We start from the raw sequence: 20,418 nt of genomic DNA on the forward strand, positions 1-20,418 counted from the left end.
TAACTATACAGAAAAGTATTATGAACATGAACTATGAACATATGAACATAATTACACTATTGCAATGGACAGTAAAGTGCATAGAAAATATTTCAGTGTGCAAATGGATTATTCAGTGTTCCTGGAATAACAGACAGTAGTGCAAGTAATAACAAGTTACTGTTTTTTTGCTTGTTGTAAATAAATATATAAATCAGTTAGATGTAGTGTTGAAGAGAGGGAGAAGTCTGTGTGTGTGGTGCGGGGGTTGTTGAGGGGTGTCAGAGGGCAGAGTTCAGCAAAGAGACAGCCACAACACGCCAGCCTTTAGCAAGCGGCACTGTGGTGCTGGGCGTAGGCAGGCCGCCCTGCTTGTCCAGGCCCCCAACAAACCTCGCTGAATGGAAGAGCAAAAGAGGCCCTGGGACAGGCAACACTGGGAGAGAACAGAGAGAACTGCTCTATGGGGAATGGTAAATGTACCTCTCCCACACCACAAAGTTATTTTCCTTGTTTCCAAAACCCCGAACCACACTTATCCTCCTCTCTCGCCAGTAGGCAGCAGTGGGGCGGTTGGTTCGAGAGCATCATCAAAGGCCCTGCTCATGCACCCTCTGCCAAACCGTGGAACCAGGTAAGCATTGCACTGTACACTCAGACCCCTCTTCAGTCCACCCACGGACTGTGTCCTGCGTTCCACCTCGCTGCCCCACCATGGTTACGTTGGTGTTCCCTTTGGTCGAGCTTGCATGGTGTCTGGGTTACTGGCAAACCAACCCATCTTGCTGGCTCCTGAGGACCATCAGACTCGGCTATGCAATTCAGTACTCAGAGTAATACAGAAGGGCCAATTTGAGCCCTTGCAGTCAGTCGAGCTAATGTTTCTTTCAATGAAGACTCTGTTGCTGATTGCATTGGCCTTCAACAAGAGGGTAGTGCATGCATTTTCAGTAGATGAATTGTGCCTAGAGTTTGGGCCTGCTGGCTCCCGGGTAATCCTGAGCCCTGGCCCACCTATGTGCCCAAGGTTCCTACTACTCCCATCAGGGATCAGTGAGATAACCTGCAAGCACTGCCCCTGCCCCCATGTTCGCTAGATTCTATAGCCTTTGTGTAGAGCCGGTATCTTCCGGTGTTCTCACCATATATGAAGTGGATTGGTCTCTCTAAGTGAAATCCCAAAGTCGGTCATTACCAACGTGACGTTACATAAATAACCGAGATGTTTTATCTTTAGAGTTGCTGATTGGTTCTCCCAAGCAGTCAATGTAGCCAAATAATATCTCTTTCATGTCTATGAAATTCCCATCCCAAGCTGGTACAGCTCATTAGTGTGCGCCATGAGAATTTTCTTTAGTCCTCCTCTTCCCCAGCACCACATGTCTACATCTGCTACAGTGTTCTCCCTTTTTACCTTGTAGCAGCATGTATCCCAATACCCATTATTCTGACCACGTTTCAGTAGTATGTATACACTCATACCAGCAGCAGCAGTATAGCAAATCTAGTCCGCCAAGATCAAAACTACCTTTATTCTTATTTTTTAAAATGCTTTTAAAATCTATTTTGAAAGTTGTCTCGATTGAAATGTGTATTGATCACAATAATTTAATATATTATTAATTTAACTAATAATTTAATCATTTTTCTTTCTAAAGAATGTGCAAAATTCAAATTAATTGTGATTATTTTATTTCTATGAACATTCTGTGAACTGTCATTGTTTCACCTTCTACACATGTGCACATTATAGCACACATACTATTTTTAAGGAACATACTATTGTTAAGAGCTGCAACTAATGATTCTTTTTTCTGTCGACTATTCTAACGATTATTTTTTTGATTAGTCAACTACTCTAACGATTATTTTTATTACAATAAATTTGCGCGCTCAAGTTCGTTATTTCCAATGTAGGCACACGGTACGCACGCTTGTAATCGAAAACAGGCACGTCCGCACCGCATCGAGTTAAAAACATCTCAAATTTTCAGAATACTGCAAGCGCACCACGGGTCATGTGACAAGAACTAACTAATCAGCTTCATCCTTTCCCATAACAACCTTTGGGCACTTGGAAAAGAAGAAGAAAGTGGCGCGACTAGCGTTTTACAAACGTTTTTAGGTGTGATATGTGAACGCATGTTCGAAACCAGCGCCAACACAGACTTACTTTATTTTTTATTTTATCCTCACTTCAGCCGCTACGGGTGATCATACCAATAACTTGTAATCTTTACAAGAATATCAGAATCATGCAATGAGCAAGTCTGCGTTTATTAGACACTTAATAATATCACATCAGTTTGTACTTTTAGAATCGCAAATCATTCTTATTTGCCAACAAAAATAAGCGCAAAAGAACACGCGAAGCAGTTTCCCGATTTGTTACATGATAGTGGAGCCAAATTATATTGTGAGAACTTGCGAAAACTGCGGTTTGATGAAATAGAGAAAAAAAAGGTGATTCCCCCAACACCCCCTTATCACTAGGCTACTAACACTGTTGTAGTTTCATTCAGAAGTTGATGCAACTTTACAGTTGTAAGATTGCACTTTTTTGTTACAGAACAGTACCAAAAACTTACAAGTTATAATTATATTAGTAGTATGTAAAATAATTTACGTTGCAGTAAGAGATTGCAACTTAAATATTCTGTGATTTAGTATGCTCGCTTATCATAGGAAGTAATAAGAAATTACTCTTTACATTAAGGTAGTAGCCTAGTGAGAAAAAGGTGTTGGGGGAAATGACCTTTTTTTCTCTTTTTCATCAAACCGCAGTTTTTGCAAGTTCACGCAATTTCATCGCATAAAATTGCAAAAATATCCCGCATATTCCATCGCATTTTTTAAGAAAACGTAACGCAAAATCAAGGATTTTTGCCCGCAACAATCACAAAAAAAATCTGCGTTTTTCTGGAGGGACTGTGCAGCACTACTATTGTTAAACACATTTCATGAGCATACATGGAAATATAGGTGCTCTTATATTTTAGGGAGGGAATCATCATACTTTAAGGGTTCTTGGCATCAAAAATCCCTGAACTAAAGTCCAATAAGGGGGGTTGATTCACTAAACAGGTGTAGCAGCGCAAAAAGCTACAACACTTTCAAAAACCATTTATAATTCTGTAAAACCAGCACATATTAGTTCTGTGAGTAAACTAAGTAGTTGTTTACAGTATTTAATTTGGGTATACTTTTATTGCATTATAGTTTTATTCATACATTTTTGTAGCAGTTGTACAAGAATTGCAGAAACAATCTCAGAAATGTCTGTTGTGTGCATAAATGTAGGCATTAAATTGGTTAATTACAACAGCAGGTCCTAATGAGCATATTTGAAGTCTGATGCACAGATCTATGGCTGCAGTGCACACAGAAATTACTGCTGGTGAAACTGAAGCAAAATGCATGCACTGTAACACCCAATATATACAACAAGCAAGCAAAGCGACAAAACTACAATGCTTCCATTATAACCAACAAAGAGTAGATAATTTGTAAGCTGTGCTGAACTCCAGGGCTCATATGTAAAACTGTGTAAATCTGCAGGGAGTGACAGCTTCAGGGATAATAATAGAGGCATTTTAGTATGTTGTCTGGTTACATTGCTCATTTTCTGTGTATAATTTATTCCAACACAATGATTTATGTGTGTTCATACCGTCGGGTCGAACTCAATGCTGGTGATCCCCTCATTACTTCCATCTAATGTCCCTCTGTTCTGAAGAGTTCCTGTGAGGATGAAACACTGCAGTATTTTACATCAAGCCTGAGAATGTGCACTCACTTTTGTTTTGTCCATTAACTGTATAATAGAGCACATCAAATGCTTATATTGCCCACTATTTCCCACCTTAAAGACCTCACATAATTTTGAATAATTTCTCAGAAAATTTAATTTTGAATCTCAATTGAATGTACCCCGACTAAGGGATGTTTTAGATATTAGAGTGCTGACATCTGCTGGTGGTCAGAGGCAGTCACATGTAATGACAAGAGCATTCACTATCACTCGACGTGGGTGTTTTACTATATTTGAATCCTGTCTATATGGCTGAAGCTGACAATTGAACAGAAGATCAGATCAGTTTTGTGATGTACCTGCTTCAATGCCCCACAGTTTGATGACTCTGTCAGTTCCTCCTGTAGCCAGTAGGTTTGAATTGGTACTGAACCTCACAGCATTGATTCCCAGCTCATGAGCATCCTGAAACCACAAAACACACATTCATTTCTAATCCTTTACATTTACATTTATGCAAACATCAGACACTTTTATCCAAACTGACTGCATTTATTAATAAATTTAATCAGTTTGCATTTTCAGAAAACCCTAACAACCATCTAGAGCACCCAGGCAACTTCTTAGCAACGAACCAGAACACCCTAGCAACACCGTACCAATTCCCTAACAATCACCCAAAATATCCTATGTTTTTGAAAGAAGTCTCTTATGCTATCCAATGCTGCATTTATTTGATTAAAGATATGGCAAAAACGGTAATATTGGAAATACTGTTTTTTGTTTGAATACATTTTAAATGTAATTTATTCCTCTTATGCAAAGCTGAATTGTCCACAACATTACTCCAGTCTTCAGTGTCCCATGATACTTGCTGCTTAATATTTGTGTGATTACACAACCATAAAATATAAAATAAAAATCATACTTGTATTTAGCAAGGAGCCATTGAATTGTTCAAAAGTAACAGAACAAAACATTTTAATGTTACAAGAAATTTTTATCTCAAATAGATGCTGTTCTTTATAAGATATTCTATTCATAAAAGAATCCTGAAAAAAAAAATGATTTTAAAGGAACATGAGAAACTGGACTGGAGTAATGATGCTGAAAATTCAGTTTTGCCATCAAAGGAAAAAATTACATTTGAAAATATATTTAAATTATAAACTACTTTTTAATTATAATATTTCACAGTATTATTTTTACAGTTTTTTGGTTGAATAAAAAGAATCGATAAGCATAAGAGATTTCTTAATTTGTCATTATTTCAAACTTTTGACATGTAGCCTTGAGTAGCCCTGCTCATAGTTTGGGTCTGATTAGTGAAAACTTCATCTCACCGGATGTTAGGGATCAGTTAGTCTCAGATAGCCAGAGCGGTAATTCATGGCAGCTTTCATAGGCCAGCCAAGGCCCGCCCATGAGGTCGTTTGACTGACATGTCCAACAACCAATCACAGTTAGTTTCGATCATTGCCACGGTTCGAGGCGTGGAAAAGTCGCCACAATAACAGACCTGTTTGTAAAACTCCTCGACGTATTTTAAAGATTCTATGCCACGAACTTTAAATATTTCACATACTTTTGCTACTCCAATGTTTAGTTGATCCTGATAAGTGCTCATCATCACAGATCCTGTAGAATTCAACCAATCCGATAATGACTTCGACATTCCTAAAGTGTTTCCACTTTTGTGTCCCTTATGCATCAGACGTTTAGTCAACGGTCCGTGGTGTGACGTCTGAGGCTGAGACTAGGCATCAGTAGTAGTTTTGCTCTGCTATCTATTAGTGTAGCAGGGAAATTGCAGGAAATTACCAAATACCATGGTCCAGCGATGGTATCGAACAATACTTGTTGTTTGTCATATAATGAGACTCTGTGTACATGCGTATCTGATGATACAAATAACCATGTGTCTGGTTTTGAGGAACTTAACTACCTTCTGTTTTTAACACGGCAAAAATAATAATAACTGTCATGCCCAATTTTATTTTTAACCAGTACACTATAATGTGAAACTACAAAAGGGGAAGCAACTTTACTAAGGTGTAAAAATAATGCAAAAAAGAAGTGTATTACTTTACACTCAAATTGAAATGCAAGCTGTACATGTAAGCTCTATTTAACAGAAAAAGTAGACGCAGTTTGTAGAAATCTCTTAAAAACGATGAAATGACTAGAAAAAGAGCTCGAATTCTAGTATGCAAACAACCAAAAGATTTAAATTCTGCAACACAAGAAACCAAAAGATCAACAGGAAATGCAAATCATTAAATTGTGACATCTCCATTTAAGGAAGTGGTAACTTCTCTCCATACCACATCTCGCGCTGGTTTCTGCTGTCAGCTATTCAAATGAAAATGGACGTCTGAAGCGGGTGGCTGCTCATGACAGAGCTGCAGTGTGATATAGAAAGACACCGCTTCACAGCGACACACAGACGCTTTGTTCCACAGTCCCATCATCCACTGACAGACCAACAGCCACCACTACAGGGAATGTGCTTTTAAAGATATCTTTAAGACATGACCCATTTAAGAACCACATGATAAATAATATTAGTACATTTAGCCTACCTCTCCACGTCTGTCTGTTACTAGTTCATCTAGTACACAACTTTTCCCCCATCATTTTCAGGGTTCAAGGTTTTATACATTTCTACTTGCTTCATAGCCAAACAGGAACAGAACTAGACAGAACATCCCAACGCTTGTGAGGGGCAGATTTTGTTGTTGGATGTTGTTGTAAAAAGCAACACGCACCATTGTAAAAATTGCCTTTGTTGGGACTCTGGCAACCAGACAGACTCCTAATGGAATATAGAGGTCTTCCTCTGATCTGCAAACTGATTTACCTCTTATCTTCCTCCTGGACACACATATAAGGACACAGACAACAGAACAACAATCAATAATGCTTGTGAACAGTACAGAACTTACAGAGATGCTGGGCTGAGTGTAACGTGTTACTGTGTTCATTTCTTTGACAAAATAAGAAGAGATTAAAATGTATTTAAAAAAATAAAAATAAAATTAACAAAAACCTCTTTTTATTTTTGTCAGAAAAGGAGACAAAATGTTACTGCAGACTGCTGTACATGCATCTACTACGTGAGCTTTCATGAGTGCGGCTGTCAAGAGTCAGAGCTTCGCTGTTACATGGATAAAATCATGGCCAAAAGTTTTGGCAGTGACATAAATTATGTATTTTGCAAAGTTTGCTGCTTAAGCTGTTGTGGTGTTTATTCACATTGTTTACTAAAATTTACTTTTCACACACACAAAAAAACTAATTTCACTGTTATTGATCCTGACACAAAATGACCAGTTAACATTAATTGACTAATCATAGATTAGATTGACAAAATTAACACTACTCTCGAGGTGTTCTGTGTTTGAATGAACTGAGGACGCAGCGGATTACTTCTATTTTTCACAGTAATGCGCCTCAAAATCTACCTGAATACATATATGCCTGCGCAAATCATTTCACTCCGGACTATTGTGTGCGTATATTATCAAAGTATTTTAACTGATCAGCATCGCGCTTGTAAGATCAGTTTGCGCCATGCTGTCTGTTCATAACTCTGTAAAATTGCGCCGTTTCATCCCATTTTCGGTGTGTTTGGCTTCCTTTATGTATGACTGAACACCGGTTTCTTGCTCTCAGTCATGCTGCATGCAAAGCAGAAAGACTATATGTGATGCCCTCTTCTGGAGACAGGGTGGGAATATACAGCTTATTTGCATTTAAAGTGATACACACCAAAACAGCTCTATTTTACACACACCCCAGAAATGACATTTTTCCAGCTGTTATAATAAATGTGTGGGTATTTTGAGCTGGAACTTCACAGACACATTCTGGGGATACCATATTCAAATATTACATTTTGTAAAACGGCATGATATGTAGCGGACTTAATGCAGGTGCGGTTCGTTTCGCGTCTTTACGTCAAATAGGTCAGATCAGGTATGGATTTAAATTAGTGCTGCTTCCAGTTAAGTACTGTGGGTGCAGGTTTTTACCAAAAAGGAACCATGTAGGAAACTGACATACGGTATAGAAGTAATAACATTTCCAATTCAAACAACTGCTAGAGCTAGAATGGATGTCTTGACTTGTCTTTGTAATGAAACAAATGAGAATCCACTAAACTGTAACTTCAAAATCAGATCCAGTATACTTCACATCAAATTGATGTTCATTTAATATTAATTATATCAAATGTATAAAAAATATATTTAAAATCAAATTCAATTCAATTTTATTTTATTTATTCATTATTAACCTTTAACAAACATACTTTAAATTTACGATTGGTTTATTGTAAATCATCAGCCGTCAAGAGGCATGATGATATAAGTGTGTGTGCCTATAAAGTGGATTCAGACTATAGTAGTTTGTTAAAATCAGATTTACATTTTAACAACAGGTTTATTTTTCAAGCACATTCAAAGAGATTAATAATTGAATTTCCTAATTTTGAGATCTGTATGTTACTATGGGATTTGCTTAGAATTTGCTGTATTTCAAATTTTGAGAAGCACTGCTCACTTTTTTTCTATGATTTCTACATTCTGGGTTTTTTTATGTTCACCTATGTACATGTACACTAACACGTCTAAAAAATAAGGTTCCCCTTCACATTCCCCTGTGAAATGCCTTAAAACTTTTCAGCCAATCACAGCTTCTGCTATACAGTGATTCATCAGCACTTAAAGAGCTTTCAGTGAGAAACTTACTCAAAAAGTCCTCTGATGGAGCTGATGATGCGCGGAGATGTAGCTGAAGCAGACCTGAGAAGAAAAAACAACAACTGTCCAGACTTTGATAAAAAAAAAAAAAAAAATGCATTAGGTTATTAATGATCCTACATGAACTGATGTTAAAATGACTCAAAATTAGCCATAATTAGGCAAAATTATTTCCTAGGGTAATCAACAGCCTCAATGCTATAGACAAAGCTTAAGATGCACCCAAAATATTACTTAGATATTTTACCCCAAATAATTACTGTATTATACATGAAAGCCCCTGCTATTACCTGAACAGTGGCCCGTGGGATCTCTCCAGCCTCTCTGAAGAGTCACTTTTAGGGGACGATGGTCTGGACGATGGTCTGGACGATGGTCTGGGAGGTGACATATTTACAGACTCTCTGACAGGCAAAAGCAAAACAATGAATGAAAAGAAGTTGATTTTATAGGATTGTTTCTGCTGCCCTTTAATGCTGATTAAAAAATCTTTGCTCGCCCTCATCATTCCAAACCGGCATGACTTTCTTTCCTCCGTGAAACACAAATAACTAAATGACAGCGCATACAGTAACAACTCTCCTTTTGCGCTTCACAGAAGAAAGACAGTGATGAGGGTTTGGACTGACATGAAATCAGATTCACACTTGATGCAGCTGATACTTACTCAATAATATTCACGTTCTTACTGGCAGCCATCTGAAGCTCTTTGTGAAGACTGGCCTCTCTGGCTCTAAGACAGAAGAGGGAATGTGATCAAGACTGATGTGGTGTTTAAGGAATGGACAAAATTTGCTTTCAACATTAAGGAAAAAAAACCCTACAGATGATTTGCCAGGAGCAGAGAGATTCTTCTCCGTGAACTTTGAAAAGTGACAAAAACACTAACTCATTAACTACTTTAACCATCTTCTAAGCCATTGAATTTTAACAAACAATGTTTGACGTGGCCTGTGTGTCTGTTATTCCTTGTTGGCAGATGTTACAAAATATTTGGACACTAATAGGAATGTAATACTTTTGAGACGTGTTATAGCACTTATATATCATTGCTCTTTTGTTGTTTTGATTGCTTCCACTGTCTTCATCTGGAAGTCGTTTTGGATAAAAGCGTCTGCTAAATGAATAAATGTACTTTTAGCTCCTATATTGTAACATATTTAAAGAAAAAGTTTATCCAAATATTCAGTGACAGTCAGTAGGTTTTAAAACAGCAATGGACCACTCTGGCTTTCAGTGTATGAACCAAAAAAACCTGTGTTCTATGGAAGAAAGAAAGCCAGGTTTAAACAGCATGAGGTTGAGTAAATGATGATATCATTTTCATTTCACCATTCTGCTGAATCAATGCACAACCGATGAGATTATTTTTGAGAGATGGATGGGATCTGGTTATTCTAATGGCGCAGCAGTCACACATTTCACCTCCCATCATGCCTCTGACCTCACTCTCTTCTCATTGCGATGGTTCATGCGGACAGCGGCCTGCTGTTTTGGAAGGATCATGTTCTCCAGGATCTCGGAGCTGCGGAGTTTCTCTTGTCGGTACGTCCTCTCCGTGTTCTGGTGCTGCTCCAGCAGAGAATCATATTCCTGTTTCAGAAGTCGGTTTCTGGTCTGTACCTCTGCCACGCTTTTCTGAAGCACGCTGTGTTCTGACGCCAAATCACGGAGATGGTTTTGGACCTCATATAGCCTAATAAAAATAAAATTATTATTATTAATGCAAGATCTATCATAAAATGGTTAAAAAAATTTATTTTGTAGCCTTGTGCATTCCACTATACACATCCAGACCAAGCTAAAAAAAGTTTACCGCTAGAAAAAGGAATAGTTAATGGGAATTCGGTATGAGTTATTTTTCATCTAAAGAATGGAAAGAGATGTCCAGGATTATTATATCTTTCACCTTTAGCCATATGTTAGATTTAGGTCCAAAATTTAGGAAATTATTAATTTATAATATTGAGACGACAGCTTGTGTGTAAATAAATGCCACTTTCCACATACAGGATACAACATAGGGCCTGAAACTCTCTTTCTCTCTCTCAAACAACAACAACAACAACAACAACAACAAAGTTTTAGTAAAAGGAGCGTAAGTGTCATTTAAAGGAGGTGCTTAATTATATAAAAATGTTAATTAACAATATTGAGAGGTAAAAGGTCAAACTAAACATTACATGTTCTGTTTTTAGCTTATATTAGTTTTAAAATCTTAGCACCCTGTTACCATTAGAGTGTAAATATATTAATAAACTTGGTTCTGAATAACTGGGCTCCTAAAGCTATCACTCAGTAGTGGGGTCAAAATTTCAAGTTATTTCATAACACTGCAGATCAAATTGATAATGAGACTAGAGAACAGGAACATGACCAAATATGGGAACACTGAAACAGAAACGGGGGCAAAACAGGTCCAGGATCCTGACAATACGCTTAATTTGTGGAGAATGCTAATGATACATCATTTTCATTTCTAAGCAAATTAGCTCTTTAAAAGAGCATCTGTTCTGTTTTTTTATTTACTTTATTTTATTTATAAAAAAAAATTGAGCTGCTATTACAAAGTCCATGTCTGAAACACCTTTTTTTGTAGCCCTGACATTATTTTCATGACTTAGCTACTTCACCGCGTTAAACCAGGTAACATGTTTCAGGCAGAGAGGTGTTACAGCAATCTACAGAGTGAGAAGAATGATGTTTTTTCAAATTATGTTAAATGTATTCTAGCAGACCCCAAAAAATGTAATTGTGGAGCTCTAAACGAACAAAATATGGCCTCTGTAGAAGAGAGGTTTCCTGTTTTCACATCATAAAAGAATAAAGAGGTTCACTTGGTGTGCTGTTCATCCAGTGTCACTTCCTTTATCTGGATTCTCTGCTGCAGTTCCACCACTTGATACGCAAGCTGCAAGAACAAAACAATTATTAAAAAAATATAATAATACAGACAATACTAATGCCATTGGTTTCTAATGTTGACATATATATATTTTTTATTAGCTAGAATAGTTCGATATGAGGGAGAGAACCTGTGTTTTGATAAAGCACAGATATGCAGCAGGTTTTATCACATACTTTCACAAAAACTTTCCAACTGCAAGATTCGGTGTAACAAATGGTTATATACACCACTCTGATCAATTCTCAAATAATGTTCTCATTCACATTAGATCAAAATGCTTTGGAAGAACATTTCCCAAGGCATTTTTACTTTATGCTTGTAGATTCGATGGCTGGCTGTCTGCTAAAAGGACGAGATAACAACAGGCAAACTAGGAAACCTGTTCAGTGAAACAGGTCACAACTCGTACCATAAAATTCAGTTTGGTTTATAAAGGTTTGAGGAAATCCAATCATCTAACTGCTTTCTCATGAGAGAGGCTGATTTCCTACCTCCCCGGTGGTTGTTTGTAGAGATGTCAGCGAATCTTCAGTAAGTGAGGGTCTGCAAGGGACAACAAAAAGCATGTTGAAATTAAAAGCAGAATAAGATTTGTCATGGTTGAATAGGAAAAAAACGGATAAGAATATATGCTATTACTATACTGAAATGTATACTTAATGAAAATAGTATGGTTGGTAAGCTGTTACATATTTCTGGTATCTAAAAAAATGTAATAATGATAATAATAGTAATTCAATCGAAGTCGCATGCATGTTTCAGTAAATCCACAACTCCACCCATTACACTGTAATGTGTAGTAATCTTTAATTACAATTGAACAATCAGAGTTCATGGGGGGGGGGGGGGGGTTCTGTAGTATAAAAATGTGTTTTGTGTGGTATTCTAAATTAATTGTTTTATTTTGTAATATTCAGAAATATAATGTGACTGCATCAAAACTTACTCCAACAGAAGCCATTTTTCGGTTCAGATCAGGTAAAGCATATTATGAGAGTAAAGGTTACCTTGACCCTGATCCCAGAATGCCTTTGGTTATGAGGGCTCTTTGCTTGGACTTCTCCAGCAGACTGTGATCTAGAAGAAGAACAATATGACAAACTATTTCTGAACAAGCATGGTTTGATTTAAAAGAGGCCAGCCGATGAGATTTTCAAGATTCACAGAATCAGAATGAGTGAGAACTTGCATAACTGAATTGTGTTTATTATACTGATGCTATGCAAATTAGACCTTCAGTTAAATTAGTTGCATTTTTATATCCTGTTCTCCATAATAATAATTAATAAAAGTGGAGCGTACTTTGTATTATAATCCTAAATAAATTATAAAATAATAAAAACAAAATATAAACATAGCTTAATTCCCACGTTACGAATACGAATATAACATATAATAAAAATTTATTTTTTGAAACATTATATTTAACTGTTACTGCAATTCTTTGTATTTTCTGTAAAATATGATATTAATGAATTTTAAATATTTTATATTATTTAATATATTTAAGTGCTTAAACATATATAAAATGTAATTATTTAATCAGCCTTACGGCAATAAGTAGATTTCTAAATTGCTAGTGCATCCAAAACAACAGGTTTTTCTTATTTTGCATGACTTACAAGTTGCACTGCATGGCCTACAAATTAAAACAAAAATAATAAAGCGTTAATAAAGCTTACATGACTGTATGAGCTCCTGGAAGACGCTCGTCTGGGTCCTGTTGCGATATTTCAGCTGTCTGATAACGTGACGTTTCCACGTTTCGATCTGTTTAAGTTCAGAGTTTCTCGCACGCTGCGACGCCGCCATGATCATAAATAATAATTTGAATACAGTGACAGTAATCTACTTTCTTAGACATAGTTCACGGATGCACGCCGCGTCATCTGGAACTTAACTTTTACGTTTGTTTTCCATTCCTATGAAGCAGAAAGTGGGCTGAGACGCGACGCGACGCGTCAGTGCAGCGGCTGTAAACACACGAGGGGAGCCGCCTGCTGCTGTCGCTGGTGAGTAATCATGACAAAACATGTCAATGCGTCTCAAGCTTGCCTTGCAAACAAACTGGATAGAATGGAAAGTACATCTAAATCGCGGATAATAAAATGGGTGTGGCCTTTTGACCCAGACGCTTTCTCTGATTGGTTAAGAACGTTAACTTATAATTGCTTTAAATTATAATTTTTATTATAATTCTTTACGGTGTATTTTCAACCCATTGTATATTGAATTGTACGACTATGATTATATAGGTGAGAATTAGTTTTTTGCATCATGCTTGCGCAAATATGCTGTCATGTGACTTGTGTTCCTTTTTTTCATCGATTAGCCAAGATAGACCAATCACAATCGTTGTGATTACACAATTTCAAATAGTTGTATTCATTTCATAGACGTCCCGGGGCACATTTTAATTTATACGTCTGGAAACGATATGTAGAATTAAAATACTTCTGTTATACATTTATTTTACTAACGTTTCCCAGGAATTAAAAAAAAAATGTGAATGCGGCTCATGGTGTTATGGATTTCTGAGCCTCAGAGCGCCCTCTGTCATAACAAACATAGAAACAGTATTTTTAAGTAACATTGGTCACCCAATGCTGTGTAGTACAGCTGGACAAACGCTGGAAACTCGGCTCACACCGATTTAATACGTATGACAGTAAGTCACACATAAATGACTAATACGTATGTATGACAAATACTGTAGGAACCACAGAAGTTATAAATAGGCTTAGTGTACATGTATGGGAAATATTGGAAAACTTTACAAAAAAAAGTACCTATGGTTTCTACAAAAACACTATGCATATTACTTTGATACTACTCTTTTGAATTTATGATTTACCAAATTACTATAATACAGTTTTTGAGGTAATCACTCATTAAATATTAAGTTTAAAGCTAAAAAAAAAAAAAGCAAAAAAAAAAAAAAAAAATTCACAGTAATTTTTTTGGTAAATGTACCGTCTTTCAGAATCATAATGAACCACAAAAACAATCATATTTGAATGTTTAATATTAAAACAGTGCAATTAGCTGGTTAAAACATATTTACAAAAACAGACAACTATACATTTTCTGTGAAAAGAAATAATAAAGGATTGTGCATCAACATGACAAAGCATGATCAGCACACCAGTGACGAGCAAACGGTGAGTCACAGCCAGATGCTTTGGGAAGTCACTATTCAGAGCAACATTTGAAATAAAATGCCAATGGAACACCTCTTAGTTATTCTGCGCGGCTGTGGTGAAATGGTGTAAAACTACACAAGCATTAAACATCAAAACAAAAACGAGGTACATAATTCAAATCTGCATTCTAAAAAGGGAACACCGTTTCAAAACTGTACATAAAATATCAAGGACATAATGGGGTAGGTCCTGAAGATTTGCCTTGACAATCCTTCAAATCATAAAAAAAAAGTTTGTGACCAAATACACTGAGGAATTGAAATGTAGTGTAAAAAGAAATAATACTACAATAAAAATAAAAAACAGGAAAGCATAGAGACCAGTTTCTCACACACACACACAAAAATATCAAATATGCATTTACATATTTAAAAACATAAAACCAACGAAAGACATCAAGGTTTAAAGGTGCTTATGGATATGCCATTAGAAGCTCATTTTTGCCAATCGAATGACAGGAGCGGAGCGTTACTCCAGTGTGGCCGGTGCTCCTTTTTCAGTCATTCGCAGTAAGAGCATCTCTGAATATTTCTCCAGGAGGGCCACAGCCCTGTCGTCCCGGAGCTGACGGCCGGGAGAGTCCTCCGGTACGGGACGGGGGCGTGTCTCTTGTGGGCACAGGGAGTTCAGCTCACTCTGTACCCCCACAAACACCTCCTGCAAAACACTCTTCATCTGCTCCTGCTGCTCCGACAGATCCGGGACGGAGCACAACTACAGAGAGGGGACAGATGAAGTGTTTTACCATTAGACAGCTTTAAAGTTTTATGGTAAAGTTTAGCTTTGAGACAATGTTGTTGTTAAGGCAATTTTGTACCAGTTGAATTAAATACTTTATTTTTATAGATAGTTTCACCAGTTTCCACACAAATTTATAGACATACACCACTGTTCAAAAGTTAGAAATATTTTAATATATCTTACAGTGAAATTTCTGAATTTTCAGAAGCCATTACTTTAGTCTTCAGTGACACCGTATCAATTAGGAATAACTGTAATGTAGATTTGGTGCCTAAGAAACATTTCTTCTTATCAGTGTACAATTGTAGTACAGCAATTATATGAAATAAAACATCTTGTGTAATATTATAAATGCCTTTACTGATTAATTTAAATGCATTATTGCAGAATGTTATAAAAAAAAAAATTTTTTTATTAATTTTATTTAAAACAAAAACTGACCCCAAACTTGTGAATCGTAGTGGATTGTGAATATTTTGATATAAAAAGCAGATATAAAAAGATCATTTACATATTCAACTTTACTGAAAAATAACTGGTGTTATTTTAAATGTGATAAAATCTTCATAAAAAAAATAATAATAAAATAAATAATAATAAAATAAATATATATATATATATATATACACACACTTAAAATTAACAAAGATTTAGATTTACAATAAGATTAAAAAATAAATATTAGAAAGACTTTAATTTTAAGGAACAGAGAGAGGGTGAAAAAAAACATGGAAAAACTACAAGATTATATATAAAATTTCAAATGATATCTCTGACACAGGAAGAGATTGATAAATCACCTTGTTATAAAAGCCAGTTGCTTTATGGATGGTCTGCCAGAGTTCATTCACCATCTCCTTACACATCTGGACACTCATTGACTCCGCAGAAAACCCTAAAGATAAAAATAAATAAATATTACCTTCTGTAACAGTACTGCCACTAGTCCCAATAGTGCTGAAACAGGAAGACAGAAACTAAATGTACAATGTCATCTTCACTATGACACACTACAATATGTAATTCACAGACACTTCTCCCCCCGTTTTATTTAGATCTCAAAAGGGAAGAGAAGAGCTATAATTGTAATCTTATATTTCTCTATTACACATATTGAACATTAGAGTTAAGACATGGATGCTGACTCACTGAAGAAAAAAAAAAAAAAAAAAAATTCCCAATATTATCGTATTTTCCGGACTATAAGTCATACTTTTTTTCATAGTTTGGCTGGTCCTGCGACTTATAGTCAGGTGCGACTCATTTATCAAAATTAATTTGACATGAACTAAGAGAAATGAACCAAGAGAAAACATTACCGTCTCCAGCTGCCAGAGGGCGCTCTATGCTGCTCAGTGCTCCTGTAGTCTACAGTGAAAACAGAGCGCCCTCTAGCGGCTGTAGACGGTGATGTTTTCTCTTGGTTCTTGGGTCTAAATAAATGCGACTTATATCTTTTTTTTCTCATCATGACGTATTTTTCGACTGATGCGACTTTACTCAGGTGTGACATAGTCTGAAAAGTACAGTAATCAGAATTCAGTCATTTTCTGATAAGCATGTTGTTTAAACAGATTAAACTAATGGCAAAAACCTAATAAATGAACATTCTGGTTGGTTGAAATGTGAAGACAGTGAACACCCATTCGCATTGTAGTGGAGTGGATTTAACATTCAAAGAAAAGTAGTATTCCTTTAATCTTTTGAGCAGCATAAATCTATGAACATCTATATGGAAGTATTTCTATGCCTAATTAACTATGAAACAGCACTTTCAGAATAAAGCCTCAACAAGGTTCATGAACCATGTCCTTGCAGTTTAAATGCATTTTAGCATGTAGGATACAAAGTACCTGTGTCCTCTCCAGCGCAGTGGTCTTCTGTTGGATCTTCAGAGTTAGTCTGATCGCTAGCCAGTGGATTCCCACATGACTCTGTAAACTGCAGGTCTTCAACCACAGAATGACTGGTTTCTGACACCGCAGAGTTCCTGGCAAACACTTCAGACCCAGTTGAGAACCTGCTTGAAGTCTTAGAAACCAAACTCTGTTCAATATTGACCATCCGTTTCCGACACTCCTTGCCCAGTGACCGCATCTCTGTGGGCGTCACCAGAGCCTGTCGACGCGGAGACTCGGCACGTTCAGCTTTCCCTAGACGGCTCTTGAGGGACACCGGTGATAAACTGGCACGACTGGGGTCCGCGAGGTCCAATCGAAGAGCCGCCCGGGCACTGTGGTTCCCCAAGGCAGGAGTAGAGAGAGCTGGTGTGGGATGAGACGATCCAGAGGACACAGCTGAAGAGGAAGGAGGAACAATGTTCTCTTTGCTTTGATCCACACTTAGGTCCAGAGACAAAGACGGGCTGTTTAACTGCACTTCCTCTGATGTACACACGTTCAAACTCTCCACCGAACTGCTCTGGGTTATCTTTGCTCGGGAGCTTGCGGTGGGACCCATGTAGCTCTGGCGGGAGCGCGTTACAGATGGGTCACAGGCACTGCTGGTAGATTTGGTGGTGAGAATGCCTGTAGTGTTGACAGCAACGTGAGCTTTGGACTGATTGCTCTTGTTTGTGATTTCTGAAAAAGTTAAAAATCTGAAGTTTATTAAAAGGAAGAAAATCCCAAATGTGATTTTTAAAGCTGGATGTTTAACTCCAACTGCACAAAGACAACCAAGAACCAAAAACCAAGATGTGCACAAACTAAATGAGAGAGCAAATTAAAAATCACCACACCAAAGTGAAACCGTTCTGATTTGGTAATTTGGTAAGCCACATATAAATAAAACACACACACACACAGGTTTGTTTTTGTGAAAAGTGGGGACATCCCATAGGTGTAATGGTTTTTATACTGTACAAACTGTATATTCTATGGCCCCTTCACCAACCTTGACTCTCACAGGAAACTTTGTGCATTTTTACTTTCTCAAAAAACCTCATTCTGTATGATTTATAAGCGTTTTGAAAAATGGGGACATGGGTTATGTCCTCATATGTCACCCTCTCCTTGTAATACCTGTGTCATACCCATGTCATTATACACAGTTGTGTCCTGATAGGTCACAAAAACAAGAGCACACACACACACACACACACACACACACAAACACACACACCACCCAACACCCTCTCACAGACCTCCGAGAGCATTTTTCCAGCGTAAAAAAGATAAGTTTTGGCAAGATTTCCGAGCACCCACTGAGGAACGTTTCTTGGTAACTGGAGGACAAGATTTCAGCATACACAAATTATAATTCAGCAAGCATCATATTTAAAATGACTAAAACAGCCTGCACTTCTGATATCTTCGACAGTAACCAATTCTGAGAGGAAAAATGAGTTGTATTTTACATGGAGCACAGCACCTCATTGGGCCGATATGTTGAGATCACATGACCAGTCAGATACTACTGTTGAGGCCTTCAAATTACTTGAAGTGATAATAGAAGAACAAACTTGCTGAAAGGAAGTTTCTATTAACAGGTAACGGCACATACCACTTTTCTCGTTCTCGAGGAGTCCACTGTTGTTTGAAGGAACCTTGGACTTGTCCTTAAAAGCAGGATAAAGAGAGAAATATTAACAAGACAGAAGTCCCACAGACAATTTTAAGCTTTTGCTTCCACTAATATAACCAACAGTTATGGAAGCCCGTTCCCGCGGGGGAGTTTCCTCTTTTCCCCGATTTACTCCGCTTTTAAATAGCTTGTAAAAGTGGCATGCTTATTTTGCTTTCACTTTTTGGCAGTTCAGCGTCAATTGCTTGAATGCAACAACAACAACAACATACTACGTCAAACTCTAGCCTATTTATAAAACAGAACTTTTAACAAAACAAATAAAAGTACACCATGCTATGAGGAAGGCTATGGCTAATAGAAAATTTACATAAAGTTTAAATAGGTATACAAAACTGGAAACAGGTTAAGTATACATGCATAATATATAACCAAATAAATAAACTTAGAATGTTTATTAGCAAAACGAATAAGAAAGCTTGGAGGCACGGCATACACCAGGTCAAATTAAATGAATAAAGTTTAAATAAAGTAAAAAACAATATGGAACCAGTTTAATAAGAAACTCATATTTAAAAAAACTTCCAAAATCACCTTCGATAAACAGCAAAAGTTAGCAGGCTTTTCAAAATCCAAAATATTGGCAACCAAGCGCTTATGCATTTAGTCTGGAAACGAAATCATCCGCCATCGTCTTGTCTGTCTCACCTCACTCTTCTTGTCAGTCAGCTCAACTCACTGGATAAATTAAATATGATCTGAAATATGTCGTTCAGCACGCTGCATTGAGCATACGCATTCAGTTGTTAATTGTAGTGTCTGTTCTTTTACTCAACTAAATGACTTGTATTACTATAAAAAAATCTAAACGATGGTGGGGGTCGTAACGCAGTGGGCAAGTGATGTAACCAGTGTTGCTGCTTAACACCGGTATCACCGTCAGCACGGTCTATCGCGGCAAACCTATTTGAAGCCATGAACTATCTGGCAAAGTAACTTGGTAAGTGCTGCAAATGAACAAAACTACATGCAGATAATTTATCTGAAAACGTTATTTAAAAGACAGATTGTACACTTTAGATTACAGAAACATGTTTGCGGTGTTCCTGTGTGGCCTTGACTAAGAGATGTCACTAGTGTGCTGTAATTTTAATGAAGTAATATTTTCAAGAATGTTTTACATTATTAAGAGAAAGTATCTCATTCTTATGAAAAAATAAGTCATTATTTTGATTATTATGAAAGTCAATTGAGAAACTTTTGCATTATGACTTTAATCAAAAACATTTTGCAACTGTGGTGGAAACGGGCTTCCATAAATAATATCTTATGCTAACATGTTCCTTCTAAATAAATCTAGCTACCATATAGAGTTTCACTTGGAAGAAAACGACAGATTTCGATTTTATTTTTTTATCCATGCTTTTGAGATCATTTAAACTAAAAGAGTAATCTTAAAAAAGGACTTCAAACTATTAGCAGATATACCCTTAAGACTTGAGGATAGTTATCAACAAGTGAAAAGCCTGTCATTTACTTTATATGATA

General features: G+C 36.8%; 2 protein-coding genes across 4 annotated transcripts in view; both read right to left on the reverse strand.

The window, feature by feature from the left end:
* Positions 1 to 14,314, reverse strand: part of LOC127972540 (protein Atg16l2) — a 38,069-nt gene extending 23,755 nt beyond the window's left edge. For both annotated transcript variants that reach the window (XM_052576131.1, XM_052576132.1), the window contains exons 1-11: positions 13,084 to 14,314; positions 12,409 to 12,478; positions 11,893 to 11,944; positions 11,331 to 11,404; positions 9,938 to 10,189; positions 9,161 to 9,226; positions 8,784 to 8,897; positions 8,482 to 8,535; positions 6,499 to 6,604; positions 4,090 to 4,195; positions 3,650 to 3,720 (exon numbers count right to left, since the gene is read on the reverse strand). In XM_052576131.1, coding sequence (XP_052432091.1) covers positions 3,650 to 3,720; positions 4,090 to 4,195; positions 6,499 to 6,604; positions 8,482 to 8,535; positions 8,784 to 8,897; positions 9,161 to 9,226; positions 9,938 to 10,189; positions 11,331 to 11,404; positions 11,893 to 11,944; positions 12,409 to 12,478; positions 13,084 to 13,219 — 1,101 coding nt within the window. In that variant the 5' untranslated portion in view covers positions 13,220 to 14,314. The remainder of the gene's footprint in view (positions 1 to 3,649; positions 3,721 to 4,089; positions 4,196 to 6,498; positions 6,605 to 8,481; positions 8,536 to 8,783; positions 8,898 to 9,160; positions 9,227 to 9,937; positions 10,190 to 11,330; positions 11,405 to 11,892; positions 11,945 to 12,408; positions 12,479 to 13,083) is intronic.
* A 94-nt stretch (positions 14,315 to 14,408) lies between these two features.
* Positions 14,409 to 20,418, reverse strand: part of wdr62 (WD repeat domain 62) — a 31,191-nt gene continuing 25,181 nt past the window's right edge. The window contains exons 28-32 of one of the 2 annotated variants that reach the window (XM_052576115.1): positions 18,850 to 18,904; positions 18,491 to 18,571; positions 17,199 to 17,927; positions 16,146 to 16,240; positions 14,409 to 15,318 (exon numbers count right to left, since the gene is read on the reverse strand). In XM_052576115.1, coding sequence (XP_052432075.1) covers positions 15,073 to 15,318; positions 16,146 to 16,240; positions 17,199 to 17,927; positions 18,491 to 18,571; positions 18,850 to 18,904 — 1,206 coding nt within the window. In that variant the 3' untranslated portion in view covers positions 14,409 to 15,072. The remainder of the gene's footprint in view (positions 15,319 to 16,145; positions 16,241 to 17,198; positions 17,928 to 18,490; positions 18,572 to 18,849; positions 18,905 to 20,418) is intronic. The other variant, XM_052576116.1, reaches the window with a different exon arrangement.

Source organism: Carassius gibelio, chromosome B15 (genome assembly GCF_023724105.1).
Source record: "Carassius gibelio isolate Cgi1373 ecotype wild population from Czech Republic chromosome B15, carGib1.2-hapl.c, whole genome shotgun sequence".
Lineage (NCBI taxonomy): Eukaryota > Metazoa > Chordata > Actinopteri > Cypriniformes > Cyprinidae > Carassius > Carassius gibelio.